Source organism: Spermophilus citellus (genome assembly GCF_964194105.1).
Source record: "Spermophilus citellus genome assembly, chromosome: 14".
Lineage (NCBI taxonomy): Eukaryota > Metazoa > Chordata > Mammalia > Rodentia > Sciuridae > Spermophilus > Spermophilus citellus.
This window is the reverse complement of record NC_138194.1, coordinates 79,201,843-79,221,659: the sequence shown is the minus strand read 5'-3', so window position 1 is coordinate 79,221,659 and position 19,817 is coordinate 79,201,843. Positions and strand designations below refer to the sequence as shown.

General features: G+C 31.8%; 1 protein-coding gene across 3 annotated transcripts in view; it reads left to right on the top strand.

Moving 5' to 3' along the window:
- The window catches only part of CSMD3 (CUB and Sushi multiple domains 3), a gene marked incomplete at both ends in the record, with an annotated part of 1,157,568 nt that overhangs the window by 839,489 nt on the left and 298,262 nt on the right, over window positions 1–19,817 (top strand). For all 3 annotated transcript variants that reach the window (XM_081266797.1, XM_081266796.1, XM_081266795.1), the window contains one exon: window positions 10,855–11,011. In XM_081266797.1, coding sequence (XP_081122923.1) covers window positions 10,855–11,011 — 157 coding nt within the window. The remainder of the gene's footprint in view (window positions 1–10,854; window positions 11,012–19,817) is intronic.

The following is a 19,817-nucleotide window of genomic DNA, read 5'->3' as shown; positions in this document are numbered from 1 at the left end:
ATGTTTCTCTTTTGAGACTCAGTGTTCTTGCTATATTCCTGAATTGCTATCTCAACATGATTTCAAGTTGCTTTCCTAGATGTGTTTGAGAATTTGAGATTTGCATTTGTAAGGCCCTGTGGTTAAATTTCCAATAATTTTAAAATCTTATTGTTAAATGTTGCTCTTTCTAAAACTTCCATTATATAACAAATCAGATTGTAATAAAATTATAATTGTTAGCATAATGAAAAGTAAAAACATAACCTTTCATAACTATTTTACTAGTGTTTTAGAGATACTGGCTAAAAATTTACATTTACATTGTTTTGGACAAAACTCCTGTAGTAGGCTTCAACAGATCAAGTGAAAAATCAAAATGGAGTCACTCATGCTGAAGTTCCAAATCACCAAGCTGAAACAAAGCTGTTTATATGAACTTGTGGGAAATCAAGATTAGAGATAACAGCCAAATTTCCCAAACAAGCAAGGATCAATTGGCATGATAATGAAATTCCCAGTTTTAATCCTTACACAAAAGAAGTTACCTGAGATAACCAACCTGATGTTAACTAATCTTATTTTCCTATTATTCAATCTCCCTGTCCCAACTCAGAAGGAAAGTGACTTGAAAATGACAGATCTGGTTTTTTTTTTTCTTTTGTTTCTGTTTTCTTCAGTCTTTCTCTGTCTACAAACCAACCTTCTCTGCTGAGTGCATCAGAATTCTTACTCTGTAGTGAAATGCTGTCTGAGTCTGGAATAGAAAATAAAACCTATAAGATAGTTAAAATTATTGTGATTTTTATTATTTGATGGAGTACATTTATTGGATCACAATAATGAAAATATTATGGCATGGTTTATCTCTTTCCAACCCCACATTAAATGATAATCACATTGATATCTTGATATTGGCCATGGTGTAGGCACATAACAGAAATCAATAAACACTACAAATTATGGTTATATTTATTGTTTTATTCCTTATCTATACTTAAATAGAAATAGATTGTATCTATAGCTATTCTAGTAAATAGCACAATATATTGAGGATTTTTCTTTTTACTATTTCACTACTACATTCAATTTACTAAAAAATTTGCTTATGTCATTTGCAAGTTAATAAATTTCTGATATAATCATGTCTTTGATGTACTTTCCTCTTAAGGCCAAAAAAAAAAAAATCAAGAAATATTTATTTTGGAATTTTTCTTATTTTTCATATACATAATGTAATTTTGACAAATACAGAATGATACCATTCTATGATAATTAATTAGTTATATGGATCTTATAATGAATAGAGCACATTTTATTAGTAGGCCAAATTGGAGCTGGACACCTTTTTTTTTAAAAATGATGAGGCCTTCCTATATAGGCTAGCTTCAATCTCTTTGGCTCAAGTAATTCTCCTGCCTCAGCCTCCCACGTAGCTTGGCATGCACAGTCATGATTAACTGACATCTGTTTTTAAAAATACAATTTTGTTGGGAGAAAGCCATGTTCATCCATTTATGTATTGTCTGTGTCTGTTTTTGTTCTACAATGGTGGGACTGAACAGTTGTGAAAGAGATAATATTATCCCACAAGACCTTGAATATTTATTATCTAGCTGTTTTCAGAAAAAGTTCGTCCACCTCTCTTTATATCCACAAAAGTTATTTGTAAAACAAATGAACAAACTTATAAAGAGGTATACATATATACCAGATTTGTTTGAGATATTCTTGTTGAACAATTTCCAGCACAGCAGTGATGTCATGCTCATCACACACACACACACATCTGTGGACTCTCCTTGTCATTCACTGGTAATCCTTTGTTAACTCTTCCCTCTAAAATATTCTGTAGTGGATGGGGATATGGCTCAGTTGTAGCACACTTGCCTGGCATGTGTGAGGCACTGGGTTCAATTCTCAGCACCACATATAAATAAATAAAATAAAGGACTATCAACAACTAAAAAATATATATTAAAAAATACTCTGTAGATGTCTACTCTGTAGACTATCATGTTGGGCCTCATAAAATCCTTCACTGTCTTTCATACTAAGGATCAGAACATAACCTGTGACAAGCCATGGAAATTTAGAGTTGGGATTTCGACTGGTCATCAAAGCTCCTGAGAAGTTAACCATTTTTTGTGCTTCCAACTCCCTTACCAAAATATGCTATCTCACATAATTGAGGATACATCATCTAACTATTTCAAAAACCTAAATAATTGAATAAGTGAAAAATTTTTTGCTCTTTTTCATATTATCTTTGAAAAGAACAAAATAAGTTTTAGACTTTTTTTTTGCTTAACCACTATTAATTTTTTCTTCTTTATTTTAATTGAAGCTTTGTCAATTGAACTTATTTGAAACTTTATTTAAATTTCCAAATCAACCTATAAAACAAATGACCAAAAATGAAAATTCCACTATCCAAGAGGAGGAATAATTTGGAAGTTTGAATGATTTTAAACACACACACACACACACACACACACACACACACACAGAATTATATGTAATTTATGCATTTTTTCATTTTGATTTTTATGTACTTTCTGCTCTTAGATTCAGATAACATCTTACCTGCTAAATCATTAAAAAAATGAATGAGAATTTTTTTTTTAAGCATGTATTTATTAGATCACTCACAACAAGAGTTTTCAGGGTTGATATGCAGTTTGTCATAATAAGTTTTACCTGCAGGATGTAGGAGAGTCTGTACAGCATAACTAATGTCAATCGAAAACTGTTTCAGTCAGAGCCTGACATTAGTTATGCTGTACAGTTTTGTGTACAGTTTTATGCATAGTGAGATATAGGGGTTTAATTTCATTTTGTTGCATATGGATTTCCAGTTTTCCTAGCACCGTTGTTAAGAGGCTATCTTTTCTCTAGTGTATGTTTTTGGCACCTTTGTTTAATAAAAGATAATTGTAATTTTGTGGATTAGTCTCTGTGTCCTCTATTCTGAACCATTAGTCTACCAGTCTGCTTTGGTGACAATACCATGCTGTTTTTGTTACTATTGTTCTGTAGTATACTTTAAGGTCTAATATAGTAATGTCACCTGCTTCACTCTTCTTGCTAAGGATTACCTTAGCTATTCTGAGTCTCTTATTTTTCCTGATGAATTTAATGACTGTTTTTTCTATTTCTATGAGGAATGTCATTGGGATTTTTATCGGAACCGCACTAGATCTGTATAGTGCTTTTGGCAGTATGATCATTTTTATAATATTCATTTTGTTTATCCAAGAGGAAGGTAGATCTTTCCATCTTCTAAGGTCTTCTTTGATTTCTTTCCTTAGGGTCCTGGAATTTTCATTATATAAATCTTCACCTCTTTCATTAAGTTGATTCCCAAGGGTTTTTTTTTTTTTTTTTGAGGTTATTGTAAATGAGGTAGGTTTTCTCATTTCCTTTTCTGAGGATTTGTAACTGATGTATAGAAATGCATTTAATTTATGGGTGTTGATTTTATATCCTGCTACATTGCTGAATTAATTTACTAGTTCTAGAAGTTTTCTGATAGAATGTTTTGGGTCTTCTAGGCATAGAATCATATCATCCGCTAAGGTGCTAATTTGAGTTCTTCTTTTCCTATGTGTATTCCTTTAATTTCTTTCATATAATTGCTCTGGCCAGTGTCTCAAGAACCATGATGGGGGCTTAGCATAGATTGCCTTTATGATGTTGAGATATATTCCTGTTATCCCTAATTTTTCCTAGTGTTTTGAACATGAATTGGTGCTGTATTTTGTCAAATGCTTTTTCTGCATCTATTGAGATGATCATATGATTCTTATCTTTAAGTCTATTGATGTGATGAATTACATTTATTGATTTCCATATGTTGAACCAACCTTGTATCCTTGGGATGAATACCACTTGATCATGATGCAGGATCTTTTTGATATGTTTTTGTATTAGATTTTCCAGAATTTTATTTGAGAATTTTTGCATCTATGTTCATTAGAGATATTGGTCTGAAGTTTTCTTTTTTTTTGATGTGTCCTTGCCTGGTTTTGGAATCAGGGTGATATTGGCCTCATAGTCTGGAAGTGCTTCCTCTTTTTCTATTTCCTGAAAGAAATTAAAGAGTATCGGTATTAGTTCTTCTTTAAAGGTCTTGTAGAAATCAGCTGTGTATCCATCCAGTCCTGGGCTTTTCTTGATTGATAGACTTCTGATTCTATTTTGTCTCTTGAAATTGATCTGTGTAAATTGTATATATCATCCTGATTCAAATTGGACAATTTATTCAACTCTAGAAAATTGTCGGTGCCTTTGATATTTTCTATTTTATTGGACTACAAGTTTTCAAAATAATTTCTAATTATCTTCTGTATTTCTGTAGTGTTTGCTGTGATATTTCCTTTTTTATCACATATGTTAGTAATTTGAGTTTTCTCTCTCCTTTTCTTTATTAGCATGTCTAAGGGTCTGTCAATTTTATTTATTTTTCAAAAAAAAAAAAAACAACTTTTTTGTCAATTTTTTTGGTCAATTTTTTCAATTGTTTCTTTTATTTCAATTTCATTGATTTCAGCTCTTATTTTAATTATTTCCTGTCTTCTATTACTTTTGGCATAGATTTATTCTTTTTTCTAGGGCTTTGAGTTGTAATGTTAGGTCATTTATTTGTTGACTTTTTCTTCTTTTAAAGAATGAACTTCATGCAATGAACTTTCCTCTTAGTACTACCTTCATAAGTGTCCCAGAGATTTCGATATGTTGTATCTGTTCTCATTCACCTCTGAAAATGTTTTAATCTCCTCCTTGATGTCTTCCACAAACCATTGTTCATTCAGTAGCATATTATTTAGTGTCCAGGTATTGGAGTAGCTTTTATTTCTTATTTTATCATTGATTTCTAATTTCATTTCATTTTAATCTGATAGAATGCAGGGTAGTATCTCTACTTTTTTTTTATATTTGCTAAGAGTTGCTTTGTGGTATGATATATGGTCTATTTTAGAGAAGGATTCATGTGCTGCTGAGAAGAAAGTGTATTCTCTCATTGAAGGATGAAATATTATATATATATAAATATTATATATGTCAGTTAAGTCTAAGTTATTGATTGTATTATTGAGTTCTATAGTTTCTTTGTTCAGCTTTTGTTTGGAAGATCTATCCAGCATTGAAAGAGGTGTGTTAAAGTCACCTAAAATTATTGTGTTGTGGTCTGTTTGACTCTTGAACTTGAGAAGAGTTTGTTTGATGAACATAGACGCTCTATTGTTTGGGGACTATATATTTATAATTGTTAAGTCTTATTGGTGTATGGTTCCCTTGAGCAGTATGTAGTGTCCTTCTTTATCCCTTTTGATTGACTTTAGCTTGAAGTCTACTTTATTTGATATGAGAATGGAAACCCCTGCTTGCCTCCACAGTCCATGTGAGTGGTGTGATTTTTCCCAACCCTTCACCTTCAGTCTGTGGATGTTTTTTCCTATGAGATGAGTATCTTGGAAACAGCATATTGTTTGGTCTTTTTTTTTGGGGGGGGGATCCAATCTGCTAGCCTATCTCTTTTAATTGGTGAGTTTAAGCCATTAGCATTCAGGGTTATTATGGAGACATGATTTGTATTCCCAGCCATTTTTGTTTACTTTTGGTATTTAACTTGACTTGATTTCTCCTCTGACTAGATTTGCCTTTAGTGTAATGCCTCCCTCTGCTGATTTTCATCATTGTTTTTCATTTCCTCTTCTTGGGATATTTTGCTGAGGATGTTCTGTAGTGCAGGCTTACTAGTTGTAAATTCTTTTAACTTTTGTTTGTCATGGAAAGTTTTTATTTCATCATCAACTCTAAAGCTTAGCTGGATATAAGATTCATGGGTGGCATCCATTTTCTTTTCTTTTCTTTCTTTCTTTTCTTCTTTTTTTACATATACTCAATATTTTATTTCATACCACAGAATATTTTTACAATTTCAGAACAAAGGGTAAATAGTTCCTGTGTGAAGAGACTGTATTTGTCAAGAAGGGAAAAACATACACAAGAATAAATGTTTTGCCTCAGAAATAACTTCTAAATCAAACTTTTAATGTCCAAACATCTATTTTAAAATATAGTTCAAATCTCCCCATGTTATTAATATGTACAGTTTCTTACAGGAATAATTTTAGTAGGCAAATAACAAAGAATAATGAATAAAATATTTATATAAATCAAGAGCATCTAAAAACAGCTAAAAAAATAGTCCTTAAGAGGAAAAAAATAGTGGTCTAATACCATATCTAACTAGCTATATCAGCTAGCCTAGCATATGGTAAATACTGATAAAATATTTGTAAATGCAAAAAATATAGTCATTTTCCATGCAAAATTAATTTTTCTAATAAATCTAGAATGCTAGAGAAGAGCTGAATCATATTGCAATAACATACTACCTTAATCTTAGTAACAGTTAATCTCCTGAGATGTAAATTATGATTTAGCTTTATGTCACAAGCCAATTTATTCCATTTTCTTTTAGAGCTTGGTATATATTGTTCCATGATCTCCTGGCTTTGAGGGTCTGGGTTGAAAAATCTGCTGAGATACAAATTGGTCTCCCCTATATGTGATCTGATTCCTCTCTCTTGCGACTCTTAAGAATCTGTCCTTATTCTGTGTGCTAGGCATATTCATTATAATGTGAGTTGGAGTAGATCTGTTGTAATTTTGTACATTTGGTGTCCTGTAAGCAGTTTGTATTTGGTTTTCCAATTCATTTTTCATGCTTGGGAAATACTCTGATATTATATCATTGAAGAGATTATGCATTCTTTTGGTTTGAAACTCTGTGCCTTTCTCTATCCAAATAACTCTTAGATTTGGTCTTTTGATGCTGTCCTATAATTCTTGTATGTTCTGTTCATGGTTTCTTACTATCTTTACTGTGTGATCAACTTTATTTTCCAGATTTTATATTTTGTCTTCATTATCTGACATTCTTTCTTCCAATTGATCTAGTCTGTTGGTTATGTTTTCTATTGAGATTTTTATTTGATTTATTTTGTATGCTTCATTTCAAGGATTTCTGACTATTTTTTTTAATTAGTGTCTCTATCTCTTTCTTGAAGTAATCTTTTGCTACCTGTATTTGCTCTCTTATCTCCTTGTTGAAGTGATTAATTTTTGCCTGTATTTGCACATTTAGGTCATTCTTTAACTCACAGATCATTTTAATTATGAACCTTCTGAACTCTTTCTCTAACATTTCATCAACTGTCCATGGGTTCTGTTATAGTATCCTGGTTTGCTGTCCATGGGATCTGTTATAGTATCCTGGTTTGTTTGGGGCATTTTCCTCCCTAGATTTTTTATGTTGTCTATGTGTCTTCCTTTCTTGCAGTGTAGATCTGAGATATTACAATTTATACCCTATATTCTTATAGTACCTGTGTAGATTGTCTGTACCTCACCTTGATGTTGGGCTTCCAGACCCTGCTGGTGTCCCTCAATGTATGCTACTGCAACTAAAGGTGGTGACAGCAATTGCCGAGGTAACTTGAGATAATATTTCAGGTCCCCCAAAATGGATGCAATGTTTTACAGAGATGAGGCTGAAGGGGTGGGCCTCACAATCTCTTTGGGATGCCTGATCTGAGAAGCACCTGCTTGTAGGCCCTGTTGTCAAAAAAGTAAGGGTTACTGTGTGTGAAAGGCTATGGCGATGACTGTAGTGTCCCAAAATAGATGTGGGTTAGGCTTAGGCTCCCAGGTGGCGGGGGGGGGGGGGGTGCAAACACAGACCTACCCAGGACCTTGGTCCCAGCACAAGTCAGTGTGGGTGGATATGGGCTGGGCCTGGCCTCCAGTGGTAGTATGCTGGTCAGAAGGGGCAGTCTTGTGCTGGAGCTGGACTCTGATGGGAGTCTGTCAGTGAATGGACCCAGGCCTACTGTGAGCCTGGGTCCCACACAGGGTGGTGTGGGCAGATCTCTCATATTAATTCTTAATTCAACATAACAATAATAATACTTTTTGGATATTTAAAAAATAAAATTCATTTATTTGAGAGATTAGGCCCAAATAAATGAAAATGTACTTACAGATCTTTATTTTAATTACAATAGAAGTATGAGAACTAACAACCTCAAATAAAAAAAAAGTTTTAAGTTCTAATCAGACCCAGTTAATCACTCTTGAGCTATGAATGTACTTTTGAAGGAAAGGCACATTTTGTTTGTTTTTTTATTCATGTTTTCATTCATGACTAGTTTAAAAGCAATTTGTGCTTTGTCTTTCCCTGTTTTTGTAATGTCTTCATATAATATATCTGAATATGTTTGAAGCATTTTATTTACAAATTAAACAGCATCGACCTGATCATTATTCTGAAGCTCTTTCTTTTTAAAAATTCTTTCTAATGATGCTTGCTTTTCATTTTGATTTAGTAATTTTATGCATGTTTCCAAAATTTTTCACTTGAGTAACCAAGCTTCATTTTATAGTAGAGCTTCTATATTATATGTTTTCTATCTTTTGACTCTATATTGTTAAATAAAATATGGTTAGTAGAATTTGGTGTTGAATTGGATTCTCCCAGCTGAACTTTAGGTAATTATTTTTCAATACTAGCTCTTTTATCATACCTTCTCATACAATGATTAGCTTTTAAAATATGTGTTAAAATTTCTTTTCAAAGAAAGAAAGATCGATCCATCCATCCATCAATAGATAGATAGATAGATAGAAGTTTGAAGTATTTCAGCTAGTTTCTGGCTTAAAAACTAGAAAAATTCAATAAAAACATGTCTCTGTTGTTCCAGACAGTATTGGGTTAATTTTTTAAAAAATCTCCTTCAGGTTAAAAATGATGTCTTATTATGTTTTTAAAATCTATCCATAGAACCTAACAAAAGTGTAGAACTAAATATGGATTGAATTAATTTGTTACTCTTTTAAATTGTTACATATAAAATGATTTCAACATATAAAGTAACTGTTTCTGCCATGTGTTATTAAGGTTTTGTTTTTTTTTTACCACTGAAAATTTGAGAAAACCTAAAATCTTCAGTAGCTAGTGAGACATAAGCACATACTTAGGTGAATTCAGTAACCAGGGGGAGAAAGACCAAGCTAAACACCAAATACAAGTGATTTGCCTCAAATTCAAACTATGGAAGTGTTAAAACAGAAGTTTTTAACTTGCAAATAATTTTTAAAGTAGTGAAAAAATCTTAAGATAATGTAACTAGATTAACTCCTCTCCTTGAAAAATATTCCCTAAAACTTGATTCATGATTTTAAAATTTAAGATTTTAACAGATCTAAAAGAACCATAGTCACTGCAGAAAACTTGTCACTATGGAAAATTCACTGGAAGGTTGTTTACAACACAGAAGAAAAAATGTAAACAGTTTGTATCAATTATATAAAATTATTAATATAATTATATAAAATCTATTCTAAGTAGATTATTAATTTTTCCACAGCAGTTTAATACAAGAAAAATATATCATGTAGTAATACTACTAATAAAGCAATCCCTAAAAAAAATTATCTGTTAGTTGACATCAATGTAATAGTACTAGTTTTGAGGGAGCACTATGCAAAAGCAGGATCACTGGAGTAGAAATTCAGTTACTTACTTTGTACTCTAATGACAGGTCACAGGTAACTTAAGATAATTTGTGGCAAAAGAATTAGCTTTTGAGCAGTATTTGTCAACTTTTTCTTTTCCTGATCATTCGCATAAACTTACCCAATACTCCATGAAACTAAATATTATGGAAAATGATTTGTTGGTTATGGGGGTGATGGTGTAGTTCAGTGGTTGAGAGTCTGCCTAACATGAGTGAGGACCTAGGTTTAATTGTCAATAACATGGGGAAAAAAAATAAAGATTTCTTGTTACATATGATCTGTGGGAGTCCACAAATCACTGCAATATCTAAAGTGTAATTGCTCCCAAGAAAAAAATTTTATCCACTTTTGGGTAATATTGACTGTTTTGAAAATGCATGCCTTAAAAGAAAAATAATGGTGATATGCACAGTTGGTGAACTATATAATTTTTGGAAAAAAATCTAGAAATACATGAACATGTTATCTTAGAAATCTCATATATTGAAAATATTCTTATTGAAACATAAGTACCAAAATTCCATGGGATTGTGTGTAAAAGGATGTTTATTTCAGCATTACCAGTTGTAGAAAAAAATTGAATTCATTAATATGGACATGGTAGAGCAAGTAATGATAGTGTCACTACATAGCTCTAGATAGGAAGTATCTGTATTTACTTACCTGAAGAGATGTGTATTATGCAATGATAAAGAAAAAAACAAATTAGAGTGTGATGAGAAGTTATAATTTCAAAAGAAGACTAATGATAGAAGCCTAAGGAGGAGCTCATCAATTTTGCCTTGTATAGTTTTGCCCTGTTAATTTAGATTCTAAAAGCATTTAGTAGTCTTTTAAAATATCAAAATTAATCAACTTAACGATCACGAGTAAAATTTAAAAACATCTTTTATATTAATTACATATAGGAAAAGCAAGTGTTTGGTCCTCTTAAGAAAGTTAAAGAAAAACAATCAACTGACTGACCTTGGAAAACAATCTTAATGTAGATATTCTCAATTTTGAGTTGTCTCCCATGAAAACATATTATTCCTACAAGAACAAAGTTATATCACATAATCAAATATTTCTGAGAGTCTACTAAGTTTAGAATTTTAAAATTATATATGTATTCTAACTTTTCTAATGTGAGATTTGTAGTGCTAGTATATTTGATTGTTCTTGAGTAATATGTACTGACCTGATGTAGGAACAGTATAATAATTTCCTCTTCCTTATTGGATATAAATACATTGTTCTGAACTGGATCTTTACATTTTACATTTTAATTATAAATACATTTTGCAGATTTATGATGGAAAAGATAAAACAACACATCTACTGGGTGCATTCACTGGTGCATCTATGCGAGGACTGACACTTAGTAGTACTTCAAATCAGCTCTGGTTAGAATTTAATTCTGATTCTGAAGGAACAGATGAAGGTTTTCAACTTGTCTATACCAGTAAGTATCTTAGAAGCATAAAATCATCAAATACTATTGTTTATTATTTATTAAATGATTTCAATGTATTAGTGAAATAATATCTAATATTTGGTTATCAATTCGCAGTTTACAATTCTCTTCTACGTATGTAATTTTATTTAACCCTAACAACACTTCCATATGTTACAGATATTGTAGTTTTTGTCATTTTAACCATTTAAATGAACAAGGTTTCAAAGAATTAATAATTTGTAGAATTTGGGTTTATTTATTATGTATGTTTTAAATACCAGGATTCCCCTCTCCAATATTTAAGAAACGTAGATAAATTTTTTAACTGGTAGAAATCCATTGTCTGAGCTCTCATCCCCTTGCAAAATGAACACAATGCCTGTGTAGTGCAATTATTAATGATAACTGGTTGGTTTTAGGTTATTTAAAAATAAAAATTAGCTGAAGTGTTTGGTTGTTGTTCTTTTGTTGAACTGCCTTATTAAAAATATATTTATGCATAATTACTTTATTATAGCATATAGCATCACATATTCTCATGAACAAAAGAAGTTTACAGGATGAGAATTATATTAGGTTTGTTACATCAATTGTTGTATAAGTTAGTGAATGTATTTTACTAATGTCCTAATATAAGAAATGAGCTAATTAAATTATATATTATAACATAATATAAAATTATGTATTTTATATATATAGCTACTTTATGTAAAACACTAAACTAAGAAAGTAAAATGCATATAAGAAGAAGTGGTTATGTATTTGTTTAATTAATTTACAATCTATCAGATCAAATTGGTTCTTGGAAGTTCAGAATACTCATTTAATATAGCAAAATAAGTCTAATAGCAATATTCAGAAATCTTTACTTTTAGAGTATTTGAGAAAATATGCCTTCTTTAAGTTTTCTCAAGAAGTCAAATTGATGGAAATTATTTTAGAAACAAGGTAATTAAAAATGTTAGAGCATCAAAGATTATCACATGGGACCTCAAGCAAATTTGAATTCAATTATCATTAGTGAAAATATTGCCTCTTATTGATATGATAAATAGGAGCCAGAACAATATGACACATTATATTTAAAAATCCTGTCCACAATACCTGTCCATAATACCTTTGCTACCTGTTTATTTCAATTATTTTTTTCAATCTGTATTAGAATTCTTACGTCATTAACATTACATGTAAATGAACAAAACGAATGGTAAATACACATTTTGAAGTTTTCAGAACTGTGTATGCAATGTGATTTCTAATGAGGTCCTCCCAAAGACAATGAGTATTCAAGGGAATTGTGTTTATAGGTATTAATGTGTGATGAACTAAGAGTAATGGTATTAAAGTATTATTGCTCAAATATAATTGCTATTATCTACTCCCAAAAGAAAACTTTTTAAAAAATCTGCTATCCTATTCCTCTTTCTTTGTTTTCTACAGGACTGCTGACAATTTTAAAATCATATTGCCATGAGTGGCACAATGTTTCCATAACGGTTTTTCTTTGTTCTGCATAATTTTGCACTTCTTCTTATGAGAAACTGTTTATGGGGTTAGGAACAGTGGCATGCACCTATAATCCTAGCAACTCAGGAGGCTGAGGCAGGAGGATCACAAATTCAAAAAAGCCTCAACATCTTAGCAAGACCCTGTCTCAAATAAAATAAATAAAGGACTGAGGATGTGGCTCAGTGATTAAGTGCCCTTGGATTCAATCCTTGAAACAACAACAGCAACAAAAAGAAAAACTTTATGGGTTTCATAGAGGAATCCTAGATTTCCTTCTCTGATAACTTAAAAATCTATGTAATTGAGATTATTGATACAAAGATACTAGGCAGTGTAGGATGTATCTAGGTTTAAAATTGTATAGGGTATTCAGGTTTCTGCAATAATTAAAATCACTGGCTTTTCTGTCTGTAGTGTGGGTTATAGGGTGTTAAAAAAAAAGAAAACTTTAAAAAGTAAGTATTTGAAGTTACCCTTCCTTTCTTACCCTAATTGTTCATTATAGAATATTTTTTTTCTTTCCTTTTCTTTTTAGATTTTAAACTCTAAAATTTGGGATAGAGTATAAAAACAATTATTTTATAATTGCATTTGATTAGGAAAACATGCCTATAAATATTTTTCAGTCTCAGAACTGAAATTAAAGTGTTTCAGTCTTGGATTTGTAACTAAGAGGTTTATAGTCTACTTCCAAGGTATCTTAGATATCACAAGTTCTGTAAGTTATTTTACAATTTTGTAAACCAAGTACTGTATTATGAACACTTCTGTGGAGGGGACCCATAGAAGTAGTAAGCCTTGATATTATCTGATTTGTGGATTTACATATTGACACATTTGTTATTAATTGTATTTATCCCTAAGTATTACTTGTGATGTTTACAATGACAACTGGAAAACTCGTCTAGAAATCTGCAATTATATAAGTGGTTAAGCACTGATTTCTTAGTTTTAGAGGAGTTTGTTCTCATCCTCCAAATATCCATTCTCTATTTTCAGCGATAGCAACTGTGCTCAGCCTGTAGCTGAGTTTTAGGTCGTGCCCTATACACCTTGGGCATCAACTTCGAATTTTAAAATGGATCTCTAATATTTCTCCTCTGATGCTGACCCTGATTTCCTCAGCCAGAGTTAGCCAACATTGCAACTTTTCTTTTATGCTGTTTACATATTCAACTAATATAATAGATGTCACATTGCTTTGTTGTTTATATTTCTTTGCATACATATCATGTCATGTATGTTTCTTTAGACCAATTATCTTCATGATATCTTCAGTTGGTTTTAGTTCAAGGACATCTTTTTCTTTTATATATTCCTAGTATATTCAAATATAAGTTGGAATACTGACTTCACAAAGTGCTTTTATGAAAACAGAAGTTGTTTCCACTAGGTCACATTTTAAATATGAAAAACATTTTAGAAATAGTCCATAGCCAATTTCTGAATATATGTAAATGTGCTTAAGGGGTTCAAATACCATGTTTTTGTGTTTGAAAAAATGACTCACATCGAGTCATTTTTAAAGCAAACTCCACCCCAATCCATTCGGTGGTATATTCCCTTTACAATTATTATAATTTACAATTATTACAAAGTTGCTTCTATATATATATTTAGTTTCCGGTGGACACCACATCTTTTTTTTAAATTTTTTTTTATTTGTATGTGGTGCTGAGGATCCAACCCAGCGCCCCGCGCCTGCCAGTTGAGCGCGCTACCGCTTGAGCCACATCCCCAGCCCCAAGAAAGTTGCTTCTTATAACATCTGAAAGAACCCTGAGTAATGCAGGATAGAGGTGTCCCAGCATTTGCTTTGAGAGAATCAGAACAGGATTTGGCTAGAGAGAGTGAGGTAAGTATTCATAAAGACGGTAGTATTGAAGGTAGTTTGTGTTTCACAGAAAGAAATAGTGGGAAGCATTTCAGGCAGAATAGGATGAGAAAACATGATAAGGAAGAACATACTAAGTGTATCCAAGGCAAATAATCCAATTTGGATTATTCTCACATGCCTAGATTCTTCTTACAGTTCTAGCTTTAGCTCAGAGGCCTATTTGAACACTCCATTAGTGACAGTCAGTCTTTATCCCATTACCATTTTGTTGAGTATTAACCTTGCTAGTGTCTGATTATTTGTGATTTTAGGTAGAAAGAATTGCATTTGACTGAGATAAAAATGAAGAAATATGTTAGCACAGGTGCATTTTATTTCAGCTGTGTTATTTTTCAATTTATTATATACTTGCTAAATCTAGCAAATGGACTAGTGAAAGTAGTGGTGGAGATACTGTTTTGGGCTTCAAGTAATAGGAATCCTAACCATGGATTTAATAGTGAGAGTTTATTTTGTTCACTTAAGAAATGGAGAAGAAAGAAGATGTGTAAGTCTTGATTCAGTTGCTTAACAAAATCAACAAGGATCCTCTTCCTTCTGCTGTGGCATCCCTAGAGGATTTATTTTTTGTCCTCATGATTGTTGTGACATGATCACAAGAGAGCTGCTATGACTCTGGATATGTTTAAGACAAGAAGAAAAAAGGAACAGGTTGTACCAACCACATATGCCCTTCTTGTAAGGAATGTGAAATCTTTTCCAGGAGCCATTTCAGACAATCTGAATCTTTTTTGTTCAAAATGGGACCATGTCGTTAAACCTTCATTTACCATCTTACTTTGCTAGACTAGACAATATAGAAGACTGACTAATTGTATTAGTCTTAGACCCTCATGATATATTGTTTAATCTTAGATTATATCTGGGAGCACAATCAAGGTTCTATTAGTGAGGAAGAAAAGAAGAAGAGACATAGAGGAAATAACTGAAAATATTTACTACAACTGTACACCTGTCACAGACATTCCAAAAAATATAAAATTAAAATATATATGTTGAATTAATGGCTCCATCATTAAGGGTATCATGGAAGCCAAGACACTCTACAGTGCTTAGAAAATAAAGCTATCGATCACCCATTATTAATAGTTTCAGCTCTACTATGCTAGGAAGAGAATGGGTTTCTCTAACCTGCTTCAGTAAATAAATTATATACATATGTGGCATGAAAATCCTTCACTACTACATTTCATAGAAGAAAATGCCCCATTTCTTTATGTTTTCTAAAGCAAACTGAATCTGTTTAGTCTTCATTAGAGCTCTCAAGAAAAAATCTTATTCTATCCTTTGATGTTACATCCCTCTTTTCCCAAATAACTTTCTCAAGTCAACTGAACTTTGATTAGATAATTAAAAGTGTGGAGAGCTACGCCACTTAAGTGAAAATGTCTGTGGGTAAGAATTGGTCAACCCACTGCTCTTCCATTCCTTCAACCTCCCCAAATCCAATTTCCTCAGTGAGTCTGGCCAATCTTCTCATTCTTCTTAAAACAATGGCTGTCAATTTCAGAAATCTAAAACTTCCTCCAAGTACAAATTGAGAAGAGACATATTTTCAGGTTCTTTATGCAATACAATTTAGTTTTGATGGGGAGCCCATAAAGGGGTAGCTGAATTTCCTGTAGGGCACAGGGAGGCAATATGAGAGAAAATTAGTATTTTCTTCCAAATTTGGAAGAAGAAATCAGAAATTAAGATAATAATACAATATCCTCCCCAAGACATCACTCCTCTCTGGATAATCCTATAATAGCAACCATGAAAACATAGTAGGACACTGACCAGACTCTCAGTGCACATTTGAATAATGCCTTCCTAAAATTCAGAAGGCAAATTTGTAGAAACATTTCTATTTCTATCCAATCCTTTCTATTATTACTGTAATGGAACTTATTATTAATTTATATACTATTGACATTATATATATGGACATAGCCTTAAATTGTTCTTTTCCCAGTGAAAAGTTATATGTGCTGATAATAAGGATAAAATGAGTAAGACAAAGTTCCTGCCTATAAAGAACTAATTTGGGGTCTCCGGTTGTAGCTCAGTGGTAGTATGCTTGACTAGCATGAGTGAGGCCCTGATTTCAAGCTCCAGAACTGAAAAAAAAAAAAAAAGAATAAAACTAACATTATAGTGGTACAAGACAAAAAAAGAAACATACGAACAAAAGATAATACTTTTAGAAATAATTTATGGGAACTATGGTACAGAAGACAGGACTACTATAGCCAATTTGTTTAGAGACTCCATATCAGAGATGGCACCTAATCTGATGCCTGGCTGATAAAAAAGAATGATAACATATAGATAGATCTAGGGGCAAAGGGTTCTATGCAGAAGGATTAGTAAGTGTAAAGGCCTAAAAGCAGCAGGAGTTTGAGCTGATTTGTTGAACTGGAGCTGACTGAGCAAATAGAAGAGGACAAAATAAGAGATACAAATTATAAACCAGGAAAGTATGAGTAGACTATAGGAAGGGGCCTGGATTTTATTCAAAGGGCACACAGAGAACTTCAACATTATTGTAAGATTAAATATAAGAGTTAAAAATCATAATAGCTAACATTTATCTTCCAACTACTAGGTACAAGACATGAGAGGTATTATTACGATTCCCAACAAGAAAAGAAGGAATATAAAGCTTGGAAATTTTTCCTTATTTGTGTAACATCACAGAGCTAATAGATGCAAAAAGGGAATCAGTTTCTCTACCTCCAGAATCCATGCTTTCAACCACCATGCTATACTATCTTCCAACCCAAGTTTTCAATATTTATATTTAAAATTCAATGGATTTAATATCTTTCAAAAATGTATATGTACTGTTAAAAGAAATGTTTTTAAAATGTTAATGTAATTATTCCCCAAAGAAAATTTTGTCATTTTATGCTTAAGAATATAAATGCTTTCTTATTGGCCAAATTTACTTTCAGAGGAATGACTTAGTCTTACTATTTTTCATGTTAATTCTTTTAGTTATATTCATTTGTAATAATCCCACTTTTCACTGAGAAGAAAGGAATTGGGTATTTCTGACAACCATCCATTACAAAGTTAAATCATATCATTTTGATGGCTTATGGTATTCTCTTCTGGAAGGCTGACCTGGTAAATATTATGATGCCAAACCATTAGGCAGTAAATCTAGGCGCAGGTGGTTTTTTTTTTTTTTTTTTTGTAATTTTCTCTTTTTATTTAACTTGCTAAAAATTACCCAGCGAAAACAACAAATAAACAAACAAGCAAAAAGAAAATCTCTGGAGAAATGTTTATTTATTCCACTGGAAAACTTCAAATATTTTTGTACTCTTTTAGCCTCTTAGCTCTGTTGCTTGAATTAATTCAACAATCTGTAGAGACCATTGCCATTCAATTTTATATTCACATTAAGGCTGAACATTAGTTAATTTGTGGTGCATTTTTTTCAGTACTAGCCTTGTAAATATAAAATAAATTATCCAATTTAATCTCTTTAATTTAGTTACCAGCATGTTGTTGGCATATTTAATGTGAAAAATAATCAGATGACCTACTAACTTTAACTTTATATTCAATATATAATTAATTTAATATAAATGCAAGCAGAAAATAAGTAAATTACAAGGGAACACAAAGTTAATTCATTGGATCCATGTTCCATAACACATACCACATATATTTTCCATTGCCTTCATTTTTTAAATCTTAAAATTAAACAGACAATAAAGGATGTATAAACTAATGGAACATTACCAAGTACAGATATTCTAAGAAAAATACTAAAGAAATATCTCTTAATTATCTTTAATTTACATGGATAACTTTTATTATAATTTCTTCAAACTGTTATAAAAGAGTTATCATTAAAATTTCCATAACCTCACATTGGAAAATCTCTAAAAATTTGAACTAATAATTTACCCACTGCATGTTGTTAATTTCTGGCAGGTTGAAGACCTACCTGTGGATAAGAAAACTTTAATATGTTTAGGAAAAAAAAAAAACACAGTGCTCTAGAATAGCTATGTCTTTAAGGTAGAGAAAATATTAGAATAAGACACACGAGTAAAAATCTGTGAATAATCAGTAGCACTTCTGCCCTTCTAAGCACATCCTTGAAGTGCAGAGATGAAAAATTTTGCAACTATGTTTTCCAAACTCTCTTGCCAACAAAGATCTCTCTTTAAATTCTACCAATTAAAGGCAGTCCTGCAACAACTGAAAGGTGGAGTTTATGAAGTCATTTGTTTTCCACCACCCACTTATGCTATAAGTGTGGTGCTGGCAGGTGGTTGTATGTGTCCATAGACTCTTTGAACTCCTGGATTTTTTGAAAGCCAGCAGTGGCTTTCCAGCTCATATTCCATTTGCATCAAAGTCTCCAATTTCTTATATTTGATCTGCTTTCTCAACCATGTCTTTATTATTAATCATCAAACAACAAGAAAACTATAACAAAGCACACTATAAATAAATATGAGAGTATTTAGAAGAAGATATTTTTATACAGCAGAAAATATACACTTGAACAAGTCAATAAGAAAATAGTAGCATACCTGAAAAATATAGGAAAAAGAAAATTTCACAGTATAAGAAACCTCAGTGGCCTTAGCATAAGAAAAAAAATGTTTAATTTAATAAAAGATTAAAAATGAAGATTAAGAGAAAAATAATATGCTGCTTCACATTCATAAAGTAGTTAAGATTTTAAAAGCTGCCCACCACCAGATGGTCATAACAAATTTCAGATATCAAGATTCATAAGCATTGGGGAACATAAATTGGAAAAGTCATGTAGAATAATTTGTAAAAATCTAGTAAAATTTATAAATATATTCATCAATCAATCAATTCTTAGATATATCTAGAATTCACCAACTTTATGTTTTAGCCTAATACCAAGGGGCTGGTGGTTTCAACAAATTATAATTCAATCAAAGCTGAATAGCACTATCCCAGAATGAGGGACAAATTTAAGCTATGCAAGACATAAAATAGCACATTTAATAACATTTTTTTCATGTTTGTCAGGTTAATATTTAGAAAGTCTTTCAGTAAAAAGTTTGTACTCAAGCAACTATGAACAGAGTAGGGAGGAAGAGCAGGAAGAAAAGATTAACTTTAAACAGAGACATGAGATGGGAGGGAAAGAGAGAGAAAAGGGAAATTGCATGGAAATGAAGGGAGACCCTCATTGCTATACAAAATTACATATAAGAGGTTGTGAGGGGAATGGGAAAATTAACAAGGAGAGAAATGAATTACAGTAGACGGGGTAGAGAGAGAAGATGTGAGGGAAGGGGAGGGGGGGATAGTAAGGGATAGGAAAGGTAGCAGAATACAACATTCACTAATATGGCAGTATGTAAAAATGTGGATGTGTAACCGAGGTGATTCTGCAATCTGCATTTGGGGTAAAAT